General features: G+C 41.7%; 2 protein-coding genes across 3 annotated transcripts; one reads left to right on the plus strand and one right to left on the minus strand.

Moving 5' to 3' along the window:
• Nucleotides 1–2,470: 2,470 nt before the first annotated feature.
• LOC120061191 (diphosphoinositol polyphosphate phosphohydrolase 1-like) lies at nucleotides 2,471–11,007 on the plus strand. The gene is made up of 5 exons (XM_039010803.1): nucleotides 2,471–2,740; nucleotides 5,799–5,909; nucleotides 7,071–7,115; nucleotides 7,258–7,342; nucleotides 7,611–11,007. Exons 1-5 carry the CDS (start codon nucleotides 2,642–2,644, stop codon nucleotides 7,808–7,810), a joined length of 540 nt encoding a protein of 179 aa, XP_038866731.1. The 5' UTR covers nucleotides 2,471–2,641; the 3' UTR covers nucleotides 7,811–11,007.
• A 305-nt stretch (nucleotides 11,008–11,312) lies between these two features.
• Nucleotides 11,313–19,340, minus strand: LOC120061190 (40S ribosomal protein S10). Of its 2 annotated transcripts, none has more exons than XM_039010802.1 (6): nucleotides 19,283–19,340; nucleotides 14,343–14,492; nucleotides 12,008–12,182; nucleotides 11,762–11,848; nucleotides 11,526–11,581; nucleotides 11,313–11,408 (listed from the first exon to the last, which is right to left on the minus strand). In XM_039010802.1, the coding sequence occupies exons 2-6, from the start codon at nucleotides 14,490–14,492 to the stop codon at nucleotides 11,361–11,363; spliced, it is 516 nt and encodes a 171-aa protein (XP_038866730.1). In that variant the 5' UTR covers nucleotides 19,283–19,340; the 3' UTR covers nucleotides 11,313–11,360. The 2 variants fall into 2 exon arrangements, with proteins under 2 accessions (XP_038866730.1, XP_038866729.1); XM_039010801.1 differs by lacking the exon at nucleotides 19,283–19,340 and adding an exon at nucleotides 18,802–18,867.
• Between the last annotated feature and the right edge of the window lie 1,880 nt (nucleotides 19,341–21,220).

Below are 21,220 nucleotides of genomic sequence, written 5' to 3' on the forward strand. Positions count from 1 at the left end.
TAATCGTCAATCTACACACAATAACCCATAATGACAAAGCGAAAACAGTTTAGACCCTTTGCTATGAAACTCAAAATTGGGTTCAGGTGCATCCTTTTTCCATTGGCCATCCTTGAGATGTTTCTTCAACTTGATTGGAGTCCACCTGTGGTAAATTCAATTGATTGGACATGATTTGGATAGGCACACGCCTGTCTATATAAGGTCCCACAGTTGTCAAAGCAAAAACCAAGCCATGAGTTCGAAAGAATTGTCCGTAGAGCGCCGAGACAGGATTGTGTCGAGTAACAGATCTGGGGAAGGGTAGCAAAACATTTCTGCAGCGTTGAAGGTCCCCAAGAACACAGTGGCCTCCATCATTCTTAAATTGAAGAAGTTTGGGACCACCAAGACTCTTCCTAGAGCTGGCCGCCCGGCCAAACTGAGCAATCGGGGGAGAAGGGCCTTGGTCAGGGAAGTGACCAAGAATCCGATGATCACTCTGACAGAGCTCCAGAGTTCCTCTGTGGAGATGGGAGAACCTTCCAGAAAGACAACCATCTCTACAACACTCCACCAATCAGGCCTTTATGGTAGACTGGCCAAACGGAAGCCACTCATTAGTAAAAGGCACATGACAGCCCGCTTGGAGTTAGCCAAAAGGCACCCAAGGACTCAGACCATGAAAAACAAGATTCTCTGATCTGATGAAACCAAGATTGAACTCTTTGACCTGAAGGACAAGAGTCAGGTCTGGTGTATACCGATCACCACCCCTACGGTGAAACATGGTGGTGGCATCATCATGCTTTGGGGACTGGGAGACTAGTCAGGATCAAGGCAAAGATGAACGGATCAAAGTACAGAGAGATCCTTATTGAAAATCTGCTACAGAGCACTCAGGATCTGACTGGGGAGGAGGTTTACCTTCCAACAGAACAACGACCCTAAGCACATAGCCAAGACAACAACAGGAGTGGCTTTGGGACACATCTCAGAATGTCCTTGAGAGAGCCTGGACTTGAACCCGATCGAACATCTCTGGAGAGACCTGAAAATAACTGTGCAGCGACCCTCCCCATCCAATCTGACAGAGCTTGAGAGGATCTGCAGAGAAGAATAGGAGAAACTCCCTAATACAGGTGTGCCACGCTTGTAGCACCATACCCAAGAAGAACTGAGTAAAGGGTCTGAATACTTATGTAATGTGATATTTCCGTTTATTTTTTATTTTTTTTGCAAAAATGGTTCAAAAAAGTGTTTTTTTCTTAATCATTATGAGGTATTGTGTGTAGATTGATGAGTGGAAAAAAACTATTTTATCCATTTTAGAGTAAGGCTGTAACGTAACTAAATGTGGAAAAAGTAAAGGGGTCTTAATATTTTCCAAATGCACTATATAATATGGGGAATTGGAAATGACGCATAAAATTACATTGATAGAACCCACAATCTTTCTGTAACATTAAATCTACCCCCTAAAAAAATACAAATAAAGTTCTCCTCTTGGATTTTGCCTGTGCTTAGCTCTTTTCTGGGTTTTTTAACACCCCCCCCCCCCCCCCCCCCACACACACACACAAAAAAAAAACATCCCTAGTCCATGCCAATGACAAGTATACCCATAACATGATGCAGCCACCACCATGCTTGAAAATATGAGGAGTGGTACTCAGTTATGTGTTGTGTTGGATTTCCCCCAAATGTAACATTTTGTATTCAGGGTCTAAAGTTAATTTCTTTGCATGTTTTGGAAAATGTTTCTTCTGTACAGGCCTCCTTCTTTTCACTCTGTCATTTATGTTAGCATTGTAGCATAACTACAATGTTGTTAATCCATCCTCAGTTATCTCCTATCACAGCCATTAACATTAAACTCTGTTACTTTTTTTAAATCACCATGGCCTCATGGTGAAATCCCTGAGCGGTTTCCAGTTTCACTGAGCGGTTTCCCTTTAATTGAGTAAGGAAGGGAGCCTGTATCTTTGTAGTGACTCAATACACCATCCAAAGTGTAATTAATAACTGCACCATGCTAAAAGGAATATTCAATGTCTCCTTCCCCCCCTTCTTTTCAAACCATTGGAAAAGCTCCCTGGTCTTTGTTGTTGAATCTGTGCTTGAAATTCACTACTTGACTGAGTGATAATTGTATGAGGTAGTCATTTAAAAATGATGTTGAACAATATTATCCATGCAACATATTATGTGACTTTTTATTAAGCAGTTTTACTCCTACAATTGTTTAGGCACTGGTATACTTTAAATCAGTGACATAAAATCTCAATTTAAACCATTTTAAATTCAGACTGTAACACAACAAAATGTGAAAATCAGGAGGTGTGAATTATTTCTGAAGGCACTGTACACATCATTGGGTAAAACTAGAGATCTACCAGACCGACCACGACTGCGTTTACAGTTTCATACTCTCATTCTCAAAGATTGAAACGTGAATACCGATATGTGAAGGCTACGTTTGACTACTCTATCTACCGTGGTGCGTAGTTTACGCAGTTTATAATGGCGTCTGTGCAAGAGAAAAATGAAAAATTAAGCGGAGAAGAAGTCTGTTGTAGAAATTGATAGCCTTTCACACGGGTTCCCACAGTGGGCTGTGACCGTGTTTCTGAGTTTCTGGTTCACTTTTTTTTACCCCAACATGATGAAGATCAAATCGAATCAAACGCGGATATATGACGGGGATGGCTACAAGAAACGCGCCGCCTGTCTGTGCTTCAGGAACGAGAGTGAGAAGGAGGTAAATCCGAGGCTAGGAGTGTGGAGGTTGAACGGGCCTTTTGGAGTACAGGTTGCCAGCCTTAAAAGTAGTCTGTAGTCTGGTGGGGTAGCTATTTCGAATGTAGAGAATAGGCTACATGTCAGCTAAAGCATATGCTTGTTTGGTGGCAACATCGCCTGCGGTTAACATGTTATTGGATTTGTTTTTAAGTACAATTTTACAACTTACATTAACCTTAACTGTAGATGCCTAGGCTGAATATATTAAAGTTGAATAACTTTATTTTCCCAGAGTTTCCAAATTAGTTTATTATGCAATGCAGGGTCTGTTAGCTCTGGGCCATTGCAGTACTTTCAAAAGTATTCATACCCCTTGACTTTTTCCACATTTTGTTACATTACAGCTTTAATCTAAAATGGGTTAAATTGTCCCCCCCCCCCCCCCCCCCCCCCCCTCATCGATCTACACACAATACCCCATAATGACAAAGCAAAAACAAATGTATTAGAAATAAAAAACAAATAGCACCTGGAAGCACCTTTGGAAGTGATTACAGCTTCAAGTCTGAGGTCCTGAGTGCTCTGAAGCAGGTTTCTATCAAGGATCTCTCTCTACTTTGCTCTGTTCATATTTCCCTCGATCCTGACTAGTCTCCCAGTCCCTGCCGCTGAAAAACATCCCAACAGCATGATGCTGCCACCACCATGCTTCACCGTAGGGATGGTGCAAGTTTTCCTCCAGGCGTGACACTTGGCATTCAGGCCAAAGACCTCGATCTTGGTTTCATCAGACCAGAGAATCTTGTTTCTCATGGTCTGAGAGTCCTTTAGGTGCCTTTTGGCAAACTCCAAGCGGGCAGTCATGTGCCTTTTACTGACAGTTGTGTGCCTTTCCAAATCATGTCCAATTAACTAAATTTACCACAGGTGGACTCCAATCAAGTTGTAGAAACATCTGAAGGATGATCAACGGAAACAGGATGCACCTGTGCTCAAATTTTGAGTGTCATATCAAAGGGTCTGAATACTTATGTAAATAAGTTGATGTTTTTAAAAATAATTATACATTTACTAAATGTTTTCGCTTTGTCATGATGGGGTATTGTGTGTAGATTGATGAGGAAAATGTTTTATTTCATCAATTTTAGAATGAGGCTGTAACGTAACAAAATGTGGAAAAAGTCAGGTGTCTGAAAACTTTCTGAATGGACTATATATATATATATATATATATATATATCCAGTACCAGTCTAAAGTTTTGACACACCGACTGATTCCACAGTTTTCATTGATGATTTTTTTACTATTTTTTACATTGTAGAATAATAGACATCAAAACTATTAAATAAAACATATATTTTAGATTCTTCAAAGTAGCCACCCTTTGCCTTGATGACAACTTTGCACACTCTTGGCATTCTCTCAACCAGCTTCACCTGGAATGTTTTTCCAACAGTCTTGAAGGGCTTCCCTTGTTGGCTGCTTGTTGGCTGCTTTTCCTTCACTCTGCGGTCCAACTCATCCCAAACCATCTCAATTGGGTTGAGGTCGGGTGATTGTGGAGGCCAGGTCATCTGATGCAGCACTCCATCACTCTCCTTTTTGCTCAAATAGACCTTACACAGCCTGGAGGTGTGTTTTGGGTCATTGTTCTGTTGGAAATCAAATGATAGTCCCACTAAGCCCAAACCAGATGGGATGGCGTATTGCTGCAGAATGCTGCGGTAGCCATGATGGTTAAGTGTGCCTTGAATTCTAAATAAATCACTGACAGTATCACCAGCAAAGCACCCCACACATCACACCTCCTCCTCCATGCTTCACGGTGGGAACCACACATGCGGAGATCATCCGTTCACCTACTCTGCGTCTCACAAAGACACAACGGTTGGAACCAAAAATCTAAAATTTGGACTCATCAGACTAAAGGACAGATTTCCATTGCTTGTGTTTCTTGGCCCAAGCAAGTCTCTTCTTATTATTGGTGTCCTTTAGTAATGGTTTCTTTGCAGCAATTTGACCATGAAGGCCTTATTCACGCAGTCTCCTCTGAATAGTTGATGTTGAGATGTGTCTGTTACTTGAACTCTGTGAAGAATTTATTTGGGCTGCAATTTCTGATCCTGGTAACTATAATGAACTTATCGTCTGCAGCAGAGGTAACTTTGGGTCTTCCTTTCCTGTGGCGGTCCTGTTGAGAACCAGTGTCATCATAGCGCTTGATGGTTTTGGCGAGTGCACTTGAAGAAACTTTCAAAGTTCTTGAAATGTTCTGTACTGACTAACCTTCATGTCTTAAAGTAATGATGGACTGTCATTTCTCTTTGCTTATTTGAGCTGTTCTTGCCATAATATGGACTTGGACTTTTACCAAATAGGGCTATCTTCTGTATACCACCCGTACCTTGTCACAACACAACTGATTGGCTCAAACGCATTAAGAAGGAAAGAAATTCCACAAATGAACTTTTAACGAGGCACAACTGTTAATTTTAAATGCATTCCAGGTGACTACCTCATGAAGCTGGTTGAGAGAATGCCAAGAGCGTGCAAAGCTGTCATCAAGGCAAAAAGTGGTTACTTTGAAGAATCTAAAATGTAAAATATATATTGATATGTTTAACACTTTTTTGGTTACTACATGATTCCATATGTGTTATTTCATAGTTTTATTCTACAATATAGAAAATAGTAAAAACAAAGAAAAAACCCTTGAATGAGTAGGTGTGTTCAAACTTTTGACTGGTACTGTATATATATATATATATATATATATATATATATATATATATATATATATATATATTTCCTCCTAATATTGTACAGTCTGTGTGTCGCTTCATTGGCCTGGGCTATTGCTTGTTTGAATTCAAGACCAGATTGATCTCAGTTTGTCTGTGTCGGAGTAGCCACTCATTTCGGTCATTTGTGTGGGATTAAAAAAAGATTGAGCTAATGTCTTCTATCATGTAAATTACGTAGAATTGCATGAAATGCATTTTTAAAAGGTAATTTTTTTCTATTAAAAAAGCATAGCCCTAGGGCTTATGATTTCTTAATCTGGCCCTGCCTGCAGGTGTTGTTGGTTAGTAGTAGCCGGACTCAAGACAAGTGGATTGTCCCTGGTGGAGGAATGGAGCCGGAGGAAGAGCCCAACGTGGCTGCTGTTCGAGAGGTGTGTGAAGAGGTAGGCTGAATTTCTTGTCAACTTCATTTGTGCATTCAGAGTTTTTATTATGCAAGGAGCTCATTGAAAGTATCATTTCACTTCTGCACAGTTGCCCTTTGAAATGGTTTGTAAAGGGTAAAGGCCTGTATAGACTGGTATAGACAGGTAATTACACTTTTATAACGTGTTTATTAATTAATAATCTGATTTCCCGAAAAATACTCGATGTCCCTGAGCATAATTTTGTTAATAGAAAGGTTACTCTCATGCTAAATTGTTGCCTAAAGTTCTTTAGAGGGTATATACGGTATTTGAACTGAAGCTAACCTTTTCTGTTGAACAAATGGGATAATGCCATCTTTAAACATTTACATTTTAGTAATTTAGACACTGTTAGAGACTCTTATACAGAGCAAATTACAGCTAGTACATTCATCTTAAAATAGCTAGGTGGGACAACCAAATATCTCAGTAAATACATTTTCCAGAAATAAACTAGCTATCAGCAAAGGCAGTGCTAGTGGGGTGGGGGAAGTCAAGTGTGAGTGTTAGTTCACGAAAGGCAATTATTTTATTATTTAGTTTTTTGGGGGGCGAGGGGGGTTGCTGTGGGATTATTTAAGATACTCTTTAAAGAGGTAGGGTTCAGGTAGGGTTTCAGATCTTCTAGTCTTTTAAGTCTATTGGTTTTCCATTAACTGTATTCAGCCTCATTTGTGAGTTCCTTGTGATCAATGTTGAGCTCATTTGTTAGTGAAACACAATCTGATGTATTGTTGTCTTGGCCAAATGTTCTTGCAGGGTTTTGTTGATGTACTGATTTTACACTAGTTGACTTAGCAGCCCTTATTTCAGCTCTGAAAAATCTAAATGTTCTTCTATGTAAGCTATTCACTGAATGGGTTGAGGAGCCTCTTGATTGAGAGTCCATGTTTATAAATAGAGTAAAACTGTAACCTGAAGAAGAAAGTACTGCAATGACACCATGTTAATAGGAGCTGATCCCTCCCTCCCTCTCCTCCATGACGTTACCTCCGCTCTGGGACTGAAAATGGCAGCAATTCTCAGAACCCCCAGGTCTCATCGGGTGAAAACATTGTAGTGTCCTGCTTTTACTAAGAATCGCTATTCAAGGTTTAATCTGCTGTTTCACTTCTACTGAACATGTTGTATTTCCAGGCTGGTGTCAAGGGGACATTGGGGCGACTACTAGGAATTTTCGAGGTGAGCTGAAAAAGTTTGTGTTTTTCCATGTCTTTGTGTTGCTTGTCTTTAAACTTGGGGTGGGAGGGACTGCTAGTTTATTTCCACTGTTTGCCTCCTAACCTTGAGCACTAACAATTTTTCTTGATTTCCTCTTTCTCAGAACACAGACAGGAAGCACAGAACATATGTCTATGTCCTAATGGTTACAGAGATGTTAGAAGACTGGGAGGACTCTGTGAATATTGGTACATTTTTACACGTTTTTTGTGGTGTTTGTGAAAGCTGTGATGACTGGAAATCTATTTTGTTATGTGTGATCAAATTGATTAATCGGCAACAGATTGACCAGCTGATTATAATAGATGCTACAACTGCTGCTACTACTACTACTACTACTACTACTACTACTACTATTGTAGATCCTTCATAGGCATTTCATTCCTGAGTTAATCTAGACTTAACCTGTTTTTGTAGCCCCCTTTCTAACTCCGCTCGTTGTCCCTCTGTTGACAGGTAGAAAAAGGGAATGGTTTAAGACAGATGATGCCAGCAGAGTGCTGCAGTGCCACAAGCCTGTGCAGGCCTCGTACTTTGAGGCCCTACAGCAGGGCTGCCTGAGCAGCAACATGCCGCCCCTGGTGGCCACAATAGGGGGAGGAGACCACTCCCCTACCTACAACATCAACCATAACTCTAGATCGAGTATAAGATAGCTAAAACACAGAAACTCCTGGAGAATTCTCCACAACTTTTACCCGCTTCCTTTTCTTACTTAATCGTGCTCCTCCTCCTACTACTACTTATTTTTTCAACTTCAAAACATCAACAGAAATGTTTGCCTTGACAGCCTTTTTTGTGGTGCCAGAGTGGAGGTACAGACTTGAAGTGTTGGGTGAAGAAGATATAATACTTTGTAATTTAAATGTTTTTTTTCTTGATTTTTATTAATAATTGCATGAGGTATTCCCAAACTCTTCCTCCTTTTCCTCTGTCCCTCATTCCTCTCTGTCATAAATGTGAGGTTTGTTGAATGCAACTCTCTGCTGTGGTGATGTAAAGTATTGGTATGCTATGTGTTTACCATTTAGTTGCCACACCCCTTTATATGGCAGTCATAAGAATGACATAACCTCTCACCATGTACCGTGACAGATCGTTAGTCTAAGAGTTATACAGTATGACAGGCTTTTTCAGTATGACATTTTCTGTAGTTTGTTTTCTTTTCATATCTTTTCTAATCATCTAAAAATGCATTTATTTGGTTAATGGTTAGATGGGCTTGTTGGAAAGTTTCCTGTTTTGTATGTGTGGTAAAAGTACATGGGTGTGTCTTGTGTGATGTAATCTGTAGGAATGGAATTATCTGGTACAAAACGGGCTCCATTGTGATGAAAGCACAAGCTTTGGTGATTGGAGAGAGAAGTTTTGATAAGGGGGCTGACATAAAAAAACACTCCCATAGTAGCTTTGGCTTTTGTTATCACACTAGGGCACATCTAACCCGAACATTGAAATGTAAATAATCTGCACGTCTTGTTGTCTGTCTAGACTATAAAGATAATATATTGATTGGTTTTACAATTAAATGACCAGAAAAACAGAATTATGCATGTTATCTGATCCTCAGGGGAAAGGAACAAGAACCCAAACTAGTTTTTGGTGCAGGAGACGTGCTCTTGCAGAGTTTTTGAATCATGTTGTGCATCAGGAGGTGGGTAGTAATGTAATTAGGTGTTGTTTATTGTGCTTGAATAGTAAGGCTAATTTAAAATGGCACTTGGAAGATTATGCCACTGCTGGATAACGTGTGTGTCATACTCTGGACCCCACTAAAATTGATGTCTTCATGGTTTTCACTTGATAATTCTATATCCATTTACTTTGTTGTTAATATTCATATTTATTTTCTAATGGTATGATGGTGATTGATTGCATATGACGGACGTTTTTCAGTCTGTACTAATCTCTCGGTGTGTGTATTGATGTAAGGTGAGGGCTGTTGATTGATTGGTGTGTGTGTGTGATGCAGGAAGAGATGTTGCACAACAGGAGATGCAATACCAAGGTAAATCACCTGCACGTTTTGGTGAGGGCAAATTTACGCTCATGTGAATCCATCAATTCTAAATTGTATTCTAACAAATGTTTACACTGATATAATTCTGCAGTTTCCCTTAAATGAACACTGGACTTTTGTTTTTATGTTAGCTATATTTGTTTTGTTAGGTTTTTGTTGTTTCTTGAAAGGCACTTTTTAAATAGGTCTTAATTAATTATTTGTCTACTTTAGGTATGTTCATCATTGGTTGTTCAAATTGATCATTTAAATCAATCATGCCATTGATCTGATGAATGGATGGATGCTGATAAGTCTCAGAACCATAGTGATTCTGGCCCAGTCAAGACTAGTGAACAAGAATAACTGGGATTGGTAGATAGGCTATAGAACATTAACATATGTCAATGCAGAGACCAACTCTCCACTACTGGCCCTGGAGTTTGGTACTGTTGTTTGCTTGTCTCCCTGGCCCACGGAAATTGATGTGTAGATTCTACTTCACGCTGTACTTTGCCCTGATGGGCTAGTAGGTATGTGCCAATTTCGATAATGATGTTTTATAAAATCTTGTTTCAGGACCCCAACCCTCCCAAGAAAAAACTATGTAAGTTGTCATGTAACTGACTGGCTCTGGCAGAAGATTTCTCAACTGAGCATAATTTAGGGCACAAAGAATGAGAATATTCTATTCTTGCTGAGCTGGATCGTGCCAAACGTACCCATTGACCCAACTGATCTGGCACAAAGAGCTGTTAAATTAGTTCTCAGCCTTATTCATCTCCTCTGGCAATGTTTTTAAGTTTTACACAACAGCCTAGTCCTAACCTTGAAATGGCCCTAGACCCATGGTATATTGGGCCCTCAGTTGGCTAGCTTTGCTTAGTTAGATGGATGCATTGCATTTCCTTTTTAGCTGTTTATGCAACATTTATGTACTAGTAACTGCCTGGTGAGGTTTTTAGATTTTCCTTTCCTCTTTTTTTACATGGAACCTGAACATAGGGAATATGTGGTGTTTTTTTACTTGTAAAAATAGAAAAGGTCAGGCCTACTCATGGTAGACCTAAGATAGTCATATGATATTGCACCAGGACGTAATGACTATAGACACTCGCAGTTGAATGCATTCAGTTGTACAACTGACTAGGTATCCCCCTTACTTTCTTATAAGTACATGCATGGCTTTATTTCTCACTATATGGCCAGTAGGGATTGGCAATTTCAGTATGCCCCATGTTGTTTGTCTGTGAGTCCTGGGGTGTGTTCAGTTCGCTTTAACGTTTGCACTGAATGACGTTTCCCCCAAAACGTTGTGCACAGTTCAACAGCCTTTGAGGTGCGTTTGGTGGGTGTGACCATCTGAAATCGTAAAGCTCGTGATGCACACCATATGATAATGTCCCGCTGGGCCACCATAAGTGTTTTTCAACTGGTCATTCAGTACAGAAGTTTCCATTGAATTCAATATTGCGCAAAGTTCTATTATACTGAACCCAACCGTGTCATGAGATTTTGTGATGGCGCCATCTAGTGGTTATGGGTCATCTAACTATGTGATGGCAGTTCTGGGTAAAATGTTCCTGTTCTTGATGACTTCAGTTTACTGGTAAGTTTAATGGTCTTAACAGCATATAAAGCAAATCCAATGATGAAATATGTATCTTTCGTGATGACTGATGTAAACTGAAAAATGGTCAAATCCAAATCATTACATGCAATGGTCCATTCGGGGGTAACTCAAATACACATATCACTGATTTCTTCTTCAATGGGGAATTACAGAACAAAATGTGAAGACTGAAGATTGTAAAACAATTCTGCCAATTAATAAAACACCCAGTGTTCCCTTTTCTTTGGGTTTCTTTGTATTTTCTTGTTGACTCCAGTTGGAGAAATGTGTTCCAACTCCTCTAGATTAAAAATAAAAGTTGTCTCATTACCACCTACAATTTCAAGTGTATCACAGGAGGCCACTAAGGGGAGGACGACTCATAACAATGGCTGGAACAGAACGAATGGAATGGCATCAAACTCCTGGATACCATTCCATTACCCCAAGCCCATCTTCCCCAATTAAGGTGCCACCAACCTCCTGTGAAGTGTATATATCTTATGATCACCATCCAATGCAATTAGAAATTCATGACACACTGAGATTACAGCAATCCCCTTTTATTATACTGTACAAGAACAGAGTCAGTGCTTTACTCCTGTGGTGGTTGCTGTCCTCTGCCACGTCCAAATCCGCCTCTCTGCAACACACAATACCAGTTGGTAAGTTTTCAATCCTTGAAGATCTCAATTGACAATTGGGCATTAGGCTACAATAAGGCATGGTACCCACTATTGATTTTAAATACTTTACTTACGAATTGGAACTCAGTAGCTGCACCAGCGCCTGCTTCAGCCTTCTTGTCTGCGCCAGCTAAAAGGACAGAAAGTATGATCATCAGACAAGTAGAGATTCAGGTAATTTACATAAAGTTTACCATTTGCTGCAATGCCCTATCAGCCACAATGGCAAAGCAAATATTAGCATCGGCTCAGTGTTTCCATATTGGTGCATCGTTATCGAACGTAATAAACAGGTGACTTGAGTACTCACGTGGTGCAGCAGAACGTCTGTAGTTGTCTCGGTCTCCTCCTTCACGGTTAAACCTAGCTGGCCGCTCACCTCTCTCACCCTCCATACCTGAAACAGAAAGATATGTTTTACACCACTCCTCTGATCTGCACACTACTATAACACCTGCAACATTCACCACTATTCATCCATGAAGCGTATATTTCTATCTGAACTTTGAACCCTCCTGAACAGGCCCCAGGTGACACAGACATGGTCAAGATATACCTTTAGGCCTGGGCCGGGCGGTCTCCGGGCGCATCTGACGACGCAGAGTGGCGGGAACAATCTCTGGGGGCAGATGCAGGAAGTCCCTCAGGTACTGGATGCCCTCATTGGTCAGGTACCAGTAGAAGTGGCGCCAGGCAAACTGCTCCTTCACGTACCCAGTTGACTTCAGAGACTGCAGAGGGAGGGTCACAGTCAAGTTGAGGACAAGGGCAACAGTTGAGGACATATTCTGCTAGGGTAAAGGGGGATACCCAGTATAGGTTAACCGATTATGATTTTTCAACGCCGATACCGATTATTGGAGGACCCCAAAAAAGCCAATACCGATTAATCGGACGATTTTTTAAATGTATTTGTAATAATGACAATTACAACAATACTGAATGAACACTCATTTTAACTTAATATAATACATCAATAAAATCAATTTAGCCTCAAATAAATAATGAAACATGTTCAATTTGGTTTAAATAATGCAAAAACAAAGTGTTGGAGAAGAAAGTAAAAGTGCAATATGTGCCATGTAAGAAAGCTAACGTTTAAGTTCCTTGCTCAGAACATGAGAACATATGAAAGCTGGTGGTTCCTTTTAACATGAGTCTTCAATATTCCCAGGTAAGACGTTTTAGGTTGTAGTTATTATAGGAATTATAGGACTATTTCTCTCTATACCATTTGTATTTCATATACCTTTGACTATTGGATGTTCTTATAGGCACTTTAGTATTGCCAGTGTAACAGTATAGCTTCCATCCCTCTCCTCGCCGCTACCTGGGCTCGAACCAGGAACACATCGACAACAGCCACCCTCGAAGCAGCGTTACCCATGCAGAGCAAGGGGAACAACTACTACAAGTCTCAGAGCGAGTGCCGTTTGAAACGCTATTAGCGCGCACCCCGCTAACTAGCTAGCCATTTCACATCGGTTACACCAGCCTAATCTCGGGAGTTGATAGGCTTGAATTCATAAACAGCAGAGCTGCTGGCAAAACGCACAAAAGTGCTGTTTGAATGAATGCTTACGAGCATGCTGGTGCCCACCATCGCTCAGTCAGACTGCTCTATCAAATCATAGACTTAATTATAACATAATAACACACAGAAATACGAGCCATAGGTCATTAATATGATTGAATCCGGAAACTATTATCTCGAAAACAAAACATTTATTCTTTCAGTGAAATACGGAACCGTTCCGTATTTTATCTAACGGGTGGCATCCACCAGTCTAAATATTCCTGTTACATTGCACAACCTTCAATGTTATGTCATAATTACGTAAAATTCGGGCAAATTAGTTCGCAATGAGCTAGGCGGGCCAAACTGTTGCATATACCCTGACTCTGCGTGCAATGAACGCAAGAGAAGTGACACAATTTCACCTGGTTAATATTGCCTGCTAACCTGGATTTCTTTTAGCTAAATATGCAGGTTTAAAAATATATACTTCTGTGTATTGATTTTAAGAAAGGCATTGATGTTTATGGTTAGGTACACGTTGGAGCAACGACAGTCCTTTTTCGCGAATGCGCACTACATCGATTATATGCAACGCAGGACACGCTAGATAAACTAGTAATATCATCAACCATGTGTAGTTATAACTAGTGATTATGATTGATTGATTGATTGTTTTTTATAAGATAAGTTTAATGCTAGCTAGCAACTTACCATGGCTTCTTACTGCATTCGCGTAACAGGCGGGCTCCTCGTGAGGCAGGTGGTTAGAGCGTTGGACTAGTTAACCGTAAGGTTGCAAGATTGAATCCCTGAGCTGACAAGGTAAAAATCTGTCATTCTGCCCCTGAACAAGGCAGTTAACCCACCGTTCCTAGGCCGTCATTGAAAATAAGAATGTGTTCTTAACTGACTTGCCTAGTTAATCGGCGTCCAAAATTACCGATTTCCAATTGTTATGAAAACTTGAAATCGGCCCTAATTAATCGGCCATTCCGATTAAACGGTCGACCTCTAATACCTAGTCAGTTGTACAACTCAATACCTTCAAATGAAATGTGCCTAACGCATTTAACCGGACCCCTCTGAATCAGAGAGGTGCGGGGGGCTGCCTTAATCGACATCTACGTCTTCGGTGCCCGGGGAACAGTGGGTTAATTGCCTTGCTCAGGGGCAGAGACGACAGATTTTTACCTTGTCAGCTCGGTTACTGGCCAAACGCTCTAACCACTAGGCTACCTGCCGCCCCAGTTTATTGCGTGTCAAAGACAAATTTCCCCTTGGGGACAATAAAGTTTATCCCATCTTAGTCTCTATTTTCACTCTCCATCATGTAACACTATATGAGGCACCAGAAGAAAGTACAAAATCTAACCTGCATTGCCTTCATTACGTGAAGGTTGGGCACATTCCTATCGGCCAGCTCCGGGTGCTTAGCCAGATGCACATCCTTTTTGGCCACCATCACCCCCTCCTTGAAGAGTAGCTCGTAGATGGCTATACGATTCTTCTTGGGCATCAGCATCTGGAGGGGCGGAGAAGAACATGTCCGTCACCTGTTGAACATGCTAAGCTCATGTCAACATGTATCAGCTGTGCCGTTGAGACCTCCATGAAGTGTAATAAGATAATGGTCATACGGCAGCGAATGCTGCGTTCACGTGCTAGTCGAAACTCTGTAATTTCCCCATTGGTTCCTGCATGAACACTCCCCCAAAAAAGGAGTCCTCCTTGCTAGCTATCAAATCACATTTTATTCGTCACATACACCTATTTAGTAAATGTTATTGCGGTCTAGCGAAATGTTTGTGTTCCTAGCTCTAAAAGTGCAGTAGTATCTAACAATTCACAACAATACACACAAATATACAAGTAAAAGAATGGAATTAAGACATATAGAAATATTAGGAAGAGCAATGTCGGAGTAGCATTGACTAGAATACAGAATTTACATATGAAATGAATAAAACAGTATGTAGACATTATTAAAGTGACCAGTGTTCAATTATTAAAGTGACCTGTGATTCCATTTCTATTTACATAGGGCAGCAGCCTCTAAGGTGCAGGGTTGAGTAACCGCTCTTTATGGTGCATCTGTAAAGGTTTGTGAGGGTCTTAGGGGCCAAGCCAAACTTCTTTAGCCTCTTGAGGTTGAAGAGGTGCTGTTGTGCCTCCTTCACCGCACTGTCTGTGTGGGTGGACCATTTCAGATTGTCAGTGATGTGTAGGCCAAGGAACTTGAAGCTTTTCACCTTCTCCACTGCGGTCCCGTCGATGTGGATGGGGGCGTGCTCCCTCTGCTGTCTCTTGAAGTCCACAATCAGCTCCTTAGCTTTGTTGACGTTGAGGGAAAGATTATTTTCCTGGCACCACTCTGCCAGGGCCCTCACCTCCTCCCTGTAGGCTCATCATTGTTGGTAATCAGGCCCACTACTCGTCTGCAAACTTGATGATTGAGTTGGAGACGTACGTGGCCATGCAGTCATGGGTGAACAGAGAGTATAGGAGGGGGCTGAACTCGCACCCTTGTGGGGCACCTGTGTTGAGGATCAGCGCAGTGGAGGTGATGTTTCCTACCTTCACCACCTGGGGGCGGCCCGTCAGGAAGTCCAAGACTCAGTTGCACAGGACAGGGTTCAGACCCAGGGCCCTGAGTTTAGTGATGAGCTTGGAGGGTACTATGGTGTTGAAGGCTGAGCTGTAGTCAATGAACAGCATTCTCACATAGGTATTCCTCTTGTCCAGATGGGATAGGGAAGTGTGCAGTGCGATTGCATCGTCTGTGGATCTATTGGGGCAGTATGCAAATTAAAGTGGGTCTAGGGTGACAGGTAAAGTGGAGGTGATATGATCCTTAACTTGCCTCTCAAAGCACTTCATGATGACAGAAGTGACTGCTATGGGGTGATAGTCATTTAGTTCAGTTACCTTTGCTTTATTGAGTACAGGAACAATGGTGGACATCTTGAAGCTGGTGAGAACAGCAGACTGGGACAGGGAGCAATTGAATGTGTCCGTAAACACTCCAGCCAGCTTGTCTGCACATGTTCTGAGGACACGGCTAGGGATGCCGTCTGGGCCGGCAGCCCTGTGAGGGTTAACATGCTTAAAATGTCTTACTCACGTCGGCCACAGAGAACGAGAGCCCACAGTCCTCGGGAGCAGGCCGTGTCGGTGGCACTGTGTTATCCTCAAAGCAGGAGAAGGTGTTTAGCTTGTCCGGGAGCAAGATGTCAGTGTCTGTGACATGACTGATTTTCCCTTTGTAATCCGTGATTGTCTGGAGTCCCTGCCACATATGTCTCGTGTCTGAGCCGTTGAATTGCAACTCCACTTCGTCTCTGTACTGACGTTTGCCTGTTTGATCGACTTACGGAGGGCATAACTGCACAGTTTGTATTCAACCATATTACCAGTCAACTTGCCGTGGTTAAATGCAGTGGTTCGCGCTTTCAGTTTTGATCGGGAGAAACACCGGTAGACAGTGTTCTTCTCTCCCACCTGCCCTCACCGTCATTAACAGAACTGAGGAAAACAGTGCCCGACAAGCGGGGGCGAAAGACACTGTCTACCTGTCACCCCCAGGGCGACACTCTGTGCTAGCTTGCTAGTTAGCACACGGTGTTGCCCTCGCCTCCCGCCTGCTGTGTACCGGAGAAAACCTGTGCTCGACAGGTGGGGGCAAAGCACACTGTCTACCGGTCATCCACGCCTCCCGCTAGCAAAGAAGACGGAAGGCTGGGGCGATACCACAGATAAAACAATGAGCCAGATATTTCACCAGATGTATAAATGTGAAGCATTTCCACTCACTTCCAAATATGGTGATGAGAGGAAGCCCAGGGGCTGGCATTGGGAGAAGATTGAGCGAGATGGATTTTGGATAACATTCTGAAAATATTCTTATAAATGAAACATTTGATCTCCAAACAATTACAATTTTCCAAAACTTGAATCTGTAACAAACAGAGTGGACTGCATTTTGTAGACTTTACCCTTTGCATTGTTTAGAATAACACAGAACCCAAACCGGCTGTGCGCCATCGTGCATAAAATTATTTTTGTCCCCCCACACCAAACGCGATCACGACATGCAGGTTAAAATATCAAAACAAACTCTGAACCAATTACATAAATTTGGGGACAGGTCAAAAAGCATTTAACATTTATGGCAATTTAGCTAGCTAGCTTGCACTTGCTAGCGAAGTTGTCCTATTTAGCTAGCTTGCTGTTGCTAGCTAATTTGTCCTGGTATATAAACATTGAGTTGTTACTTTACTTGAAATGCACAAGGTCCTCTACTCCGACAATTAATCCACACATAAAACGGTCAACCGAATCGTTTCTAGTCATCTCTCCTCCTAGGCTTTTTCTTCTCAACTTTATATTGAGATTGGCAACTTTCATAAATTAGGTGCATTACCGCCACTGACCTTGTTCGTCTTTCAGTCACCCATGTGGGTATAACCAATGAGGAGATGGCACGTGGGTACCTGCTTCTATAAACCAATGAGGAGATGGGAGAGGCAGGACTTGCAGCGCGATCTGCTTCACAAATAGAACTTACTTCTATTTTAGCGCTTGGCAACGCAGACGATCTCAACTCCTTGCTTGTTCTTCCCACTATGATTAATTTGCTCCCATTGGAAACAACAGGCTCGGTTAGTTATTCAAATCTTTGGGCGACACCGTGTGCTACCTAGCATGCTAGTTATCTACCACAGTGTCACACCCTCCTCCAGCGTACCAGAGTCCTCCCTAGGTCTAGCTGGCTAAGCTAGCACAGTGTCCTTCACTCCCGCCTGCCCTCGCAGTCCTTAACAGAACTGTGTGAAAACAGTGCCCGACAGGCGGGGCAAATTACCTTGTCTACCGGTGTACGGCTAGCTAGCTACCTTTGTCACCCCTTCTTCTATGGGGTTTATCTGTGGCTGTCAACCAACAGTTATTGTGCATTGTCACCTACTGGAGCACATCAAGCTGAATATTGAATATAACTGTAATTTCTGTAGAATGGAGGAGACCATTTTGCATTTGTTTTTTGCCTGTATTTATAGTAGAATGTTTTGGATTGACATACATAATTTTGTTACAAAAAAATAGGACCGGTTGTACTATTTAATGGTTATGATATGATTTATTTCAGAAATTCTGACATAGATAAAGATGTAGTATATTTAATTCAACTGCTAATAATACTAGGTAAATTTCAAATTCACAAATGCAAATGGTCTAATTCAAAACCTAACTTTTTTCACTTTATAAATGAGTTTCAACAATATGGCACCACTTTAACTCAAATGAAAAACAAAAAGGCAATTCAAACTTGTTGTATTATTAATGAATATGATTTGTTTGTTTAGGATTCCTGGCAATGTAAATATTTTGTTGTATGCTTGTTTGCATGTGACTATTCCTCTTTTGTTTGTTGATATATATTTTTTTTTTATGTATTAAAGTGAGCAAAAAACAAAACAAACAAAAACTACTGGAGCACCCCTGCCTCCCGCCTGTCCTAAGATAAAAACTGACCAACAGAAGTATAAAGAGGGGTTCCTGCAAACTGGTCGCATTTATACACCTGCTGCGTTCAACTAGTTAACAAGTCGAACATTTCCAAGTTCCGACCAGCACCTGAATGCGGCATACTGCAGCTGACCTGACCCACTGCCTGCATCAAAATAATATAACATGTCTGATTCTGGGTGTGTATCCGGAAATTCAAGACGTCTAACTAACTTGACTTCGTGAGCTAGCGCTAACTAGTTGGCAGCAAACATTTCTAGCTTGGGACAACTAGCTAGCATCCAATAGACCACACAAAAGATACGAACCATATGGTAGAAAGGTTGAGGACTTGTCAGTGCGTCATGGCAATTTGGCATAGTTAGCTAGCTAATTAGTGTCTACAGCTAGCTGCTTGTTACTCGCTTTGCTAACGTTCTCAACTGGTTAGTTAGCAAATGTTAACCCATTAGTTACTTCCTGGGTCCCTCGATAAATGTTTAAAGGAATAAACCGGGATATACTAGAACGCTATAATTAGCTAGTTATAAAGCCACCACAGTAATGCTAAATCGTGTTATTGTATCAGTGGAAAACACAGGGCAAGCTAGCTGCCGCCACATAGTTATTAGTCGTGTAGCTAACATTAGCTACAAACAGACGTTTAGGGCCAAAAAACAACATTCAAGCATAAATAGACGTTAGACTATTTAAAGAAGCACAATTCAAACACGACTTTAATTTATGACAACGCAATTTCGTACGATGTTTGAGATAATACAGAATAATCAAAGTAGGCCGCTTTTCTACCTTGATTCTCGTTTTGAGACCGGAGCCGGAGAGACCGACGCATGCGTATTGATATGGTATCCAGCGCAGCGGTGAGAAATTAAAACGTCCCTGATTATTCAACATGAATATGTTTTTGTGCGGGTGTGCGTATACCATTTGGTTTGAGTGTTATGATTTTCTATATTTTTACATGTATTTTTCAGGGTACATGGTTTCCTATATTTTTGGTGACGTCACATCAGTATCATCAGCAGCAGTCATGATGATTAGTCTACAGTTCATAGGTTAATTATGTAATGTACTTTAAGATATTTGCGAAAAGTAGTAATGTTCTGAGTGGACGTAAATACCTGCCTGTTTCAGCTTTTGTCAAGGCTATGGTTGGATTTATCGAATCTGTATGCATCAAACTGTATGCACAGCGCCTCAAGCTTTATTGCGCAAAACGGTATGCAGCATCATCTGGATATTTATGCAACATTCACCTTCTGCTACCATTTCTGTCAAGCCATCTACACACAGTTTGACACATACCTTTTGATAAATCCAACACATGCACCACCCAGAACGCACTGCAACTGCCTCTGCAACGCAATGATGCAAGGCAAAACAGCTTTCAATTGGAAATTAATGTACTTCTGGTGTACCAAAATGCAAATTTACTCAGTGTGATCGAGGCATGGGTGGCTTGACAGAAATGATAGCAGAAGGTGATTGTTGAAATTTTGTGCACACAGAACCACATGATGGAACAGCACACTCTGGTAAGACGAGGGGGGACGGTCTGTGTATATTTGTAAACAACAGCTGGTGCGCGAAATCTAAGGAAGTTTCTAGATTTTGCTCGCCTGAAGTAGAGTATCTCATGATAAGCTGTAGACCACACTATTTGCCAAGAGAGTTTACATTGTGGCTGTTTATTTACCACCACAGACGGCTGCTGGCACTAAACCCGAACTCAGTCAGCTGTATAAGGAAATAATCAAACAGGAAAACGCCCACCCAGAGGCAGCACTCCTAGTGGCCGGGGACTTTAATGCAGAAATACTCAAATCAGTCTTACCTACTTTCTATCAGCATGTTAAATGTGCAACCAGGGGGGAAAAAACTAGAACACCTTTACACCACACACAGAGACACATACAAAGCTCTCTCTCGCCCCCCATTTGGCAAATCTGACCATAATTCCTGCTTACAAGCAAAAACTAAAGCAGGAAGAACCAGTGATTCAGTCTGGAAGACTGGAATATGTTCCTGGATTCTTCCAATGGCATTGAGGAGTACACCACATCAGTCACTGGCTTCATCAATAAGTGCAAAGACAACGTCATCCCCACAGTGACTGTACGTACAAATCCCAACCAGAAACCATGGATTACAGGCAACATCCGCACTGAGCTAATGGGTAGAGCTGCTGCCTTCAAGGAGTGGGACTCTAACCCGGACACTTATAAGAAATCCCGCTACCCCCTCAGACAAACCATCAATCAGGCAAAGCGCCAGTACAGGACTAAGATTGAATCATACTACACGGCTCTGACGCTCATCAGATGAGGCAGGGCCTGCAAACTATTACAGACTACAAAGGGAAGCACAGCTGCGAGCTTCCCAGTGACACGAGCCTACCAGACGAGTTAAATCCCTTCTATGCTCGCTTCGAGGCAAGCAACACTGAGGCATGCATGAGAGCATCAGCTGTTCTGGACGACTGTGTGATCACGCTCTCCGTAGCCGACACGAGTAAGACCTTTAAACAGGTCAACATTCACAAGGCCGCTGGGCCAGACGGATTACCAGGACGGCTCCGGGCATGTGCCGACCAACTGGCAGGTGACTTCACTGACATTTTCAACATGTCCCTGATTGAGTTTGTAATACCAACATGTTTCAAGCAGACCACCATAGTCCCTGTGCCCAAGAACACTAAGGTAACCTGGCTAAATGACTACAGACCCG

Source organism: Salvelinus namaycush, chromosome 16 (genome assembly GCF_016432855.1).
Source record: "Salvelinus namaycush isolate Seneca chromosome 16, SaNama_1.0, whole genome shotgun sequence".
Classification (NCBI taxonomy): Eukaryota; Metazoa; Chordata; class Actinopteri; order Salmoniformes; family Salmonidae; genus Salvelinus; species Salvelinus namaycush.

Bases quoted from the DNA above. Each gene is read 5' to 3' on its own strand.
- LOC120061191 (XM_039010803.1), top strand. From the start codon at position 2,642: ATGATGAAGATCAAATCGAATCAAACGCGGATATATGACGGGGATGGC. The intron at 2,741-5,798 runs GTAAATCCGAGG...CCCTGCCTGCAG, and splicing joins GGAACGAGAGTGAGAAGGAG to GTGTTGTTGGTTAGTAGTAG. The intron at 5,910-7,070 runs GTAGGCTGAATT...TTGTATTTCCAG, and splicing joins TTCGAGAGGTGTGTGAAGAG to GCTGGTGTCAAGGGGACATT.
- LOC120061190 (XM_039010801.1), bottom strand. From the start codon at position 18,852: ATGCCAAATTGCCATGACGCACTGACAAGTCCTCAACCTTTCTACCAT. The intron at 12,183-14,342 runs GTTAGATTTTGT...CTCCCTCTGCAG, and splicing joins ACGTAATGAAGGCAATGCAG to TCTCTGAAGTCAACTGGGTA. The intron at 11,582-11,761 runs GTGAGTACTCAA...CTGTCCTTTTAG, and splicing joins CAGACGTTCTGCTGCACCAC to CTGGCGCAGACAAGAAGGCT.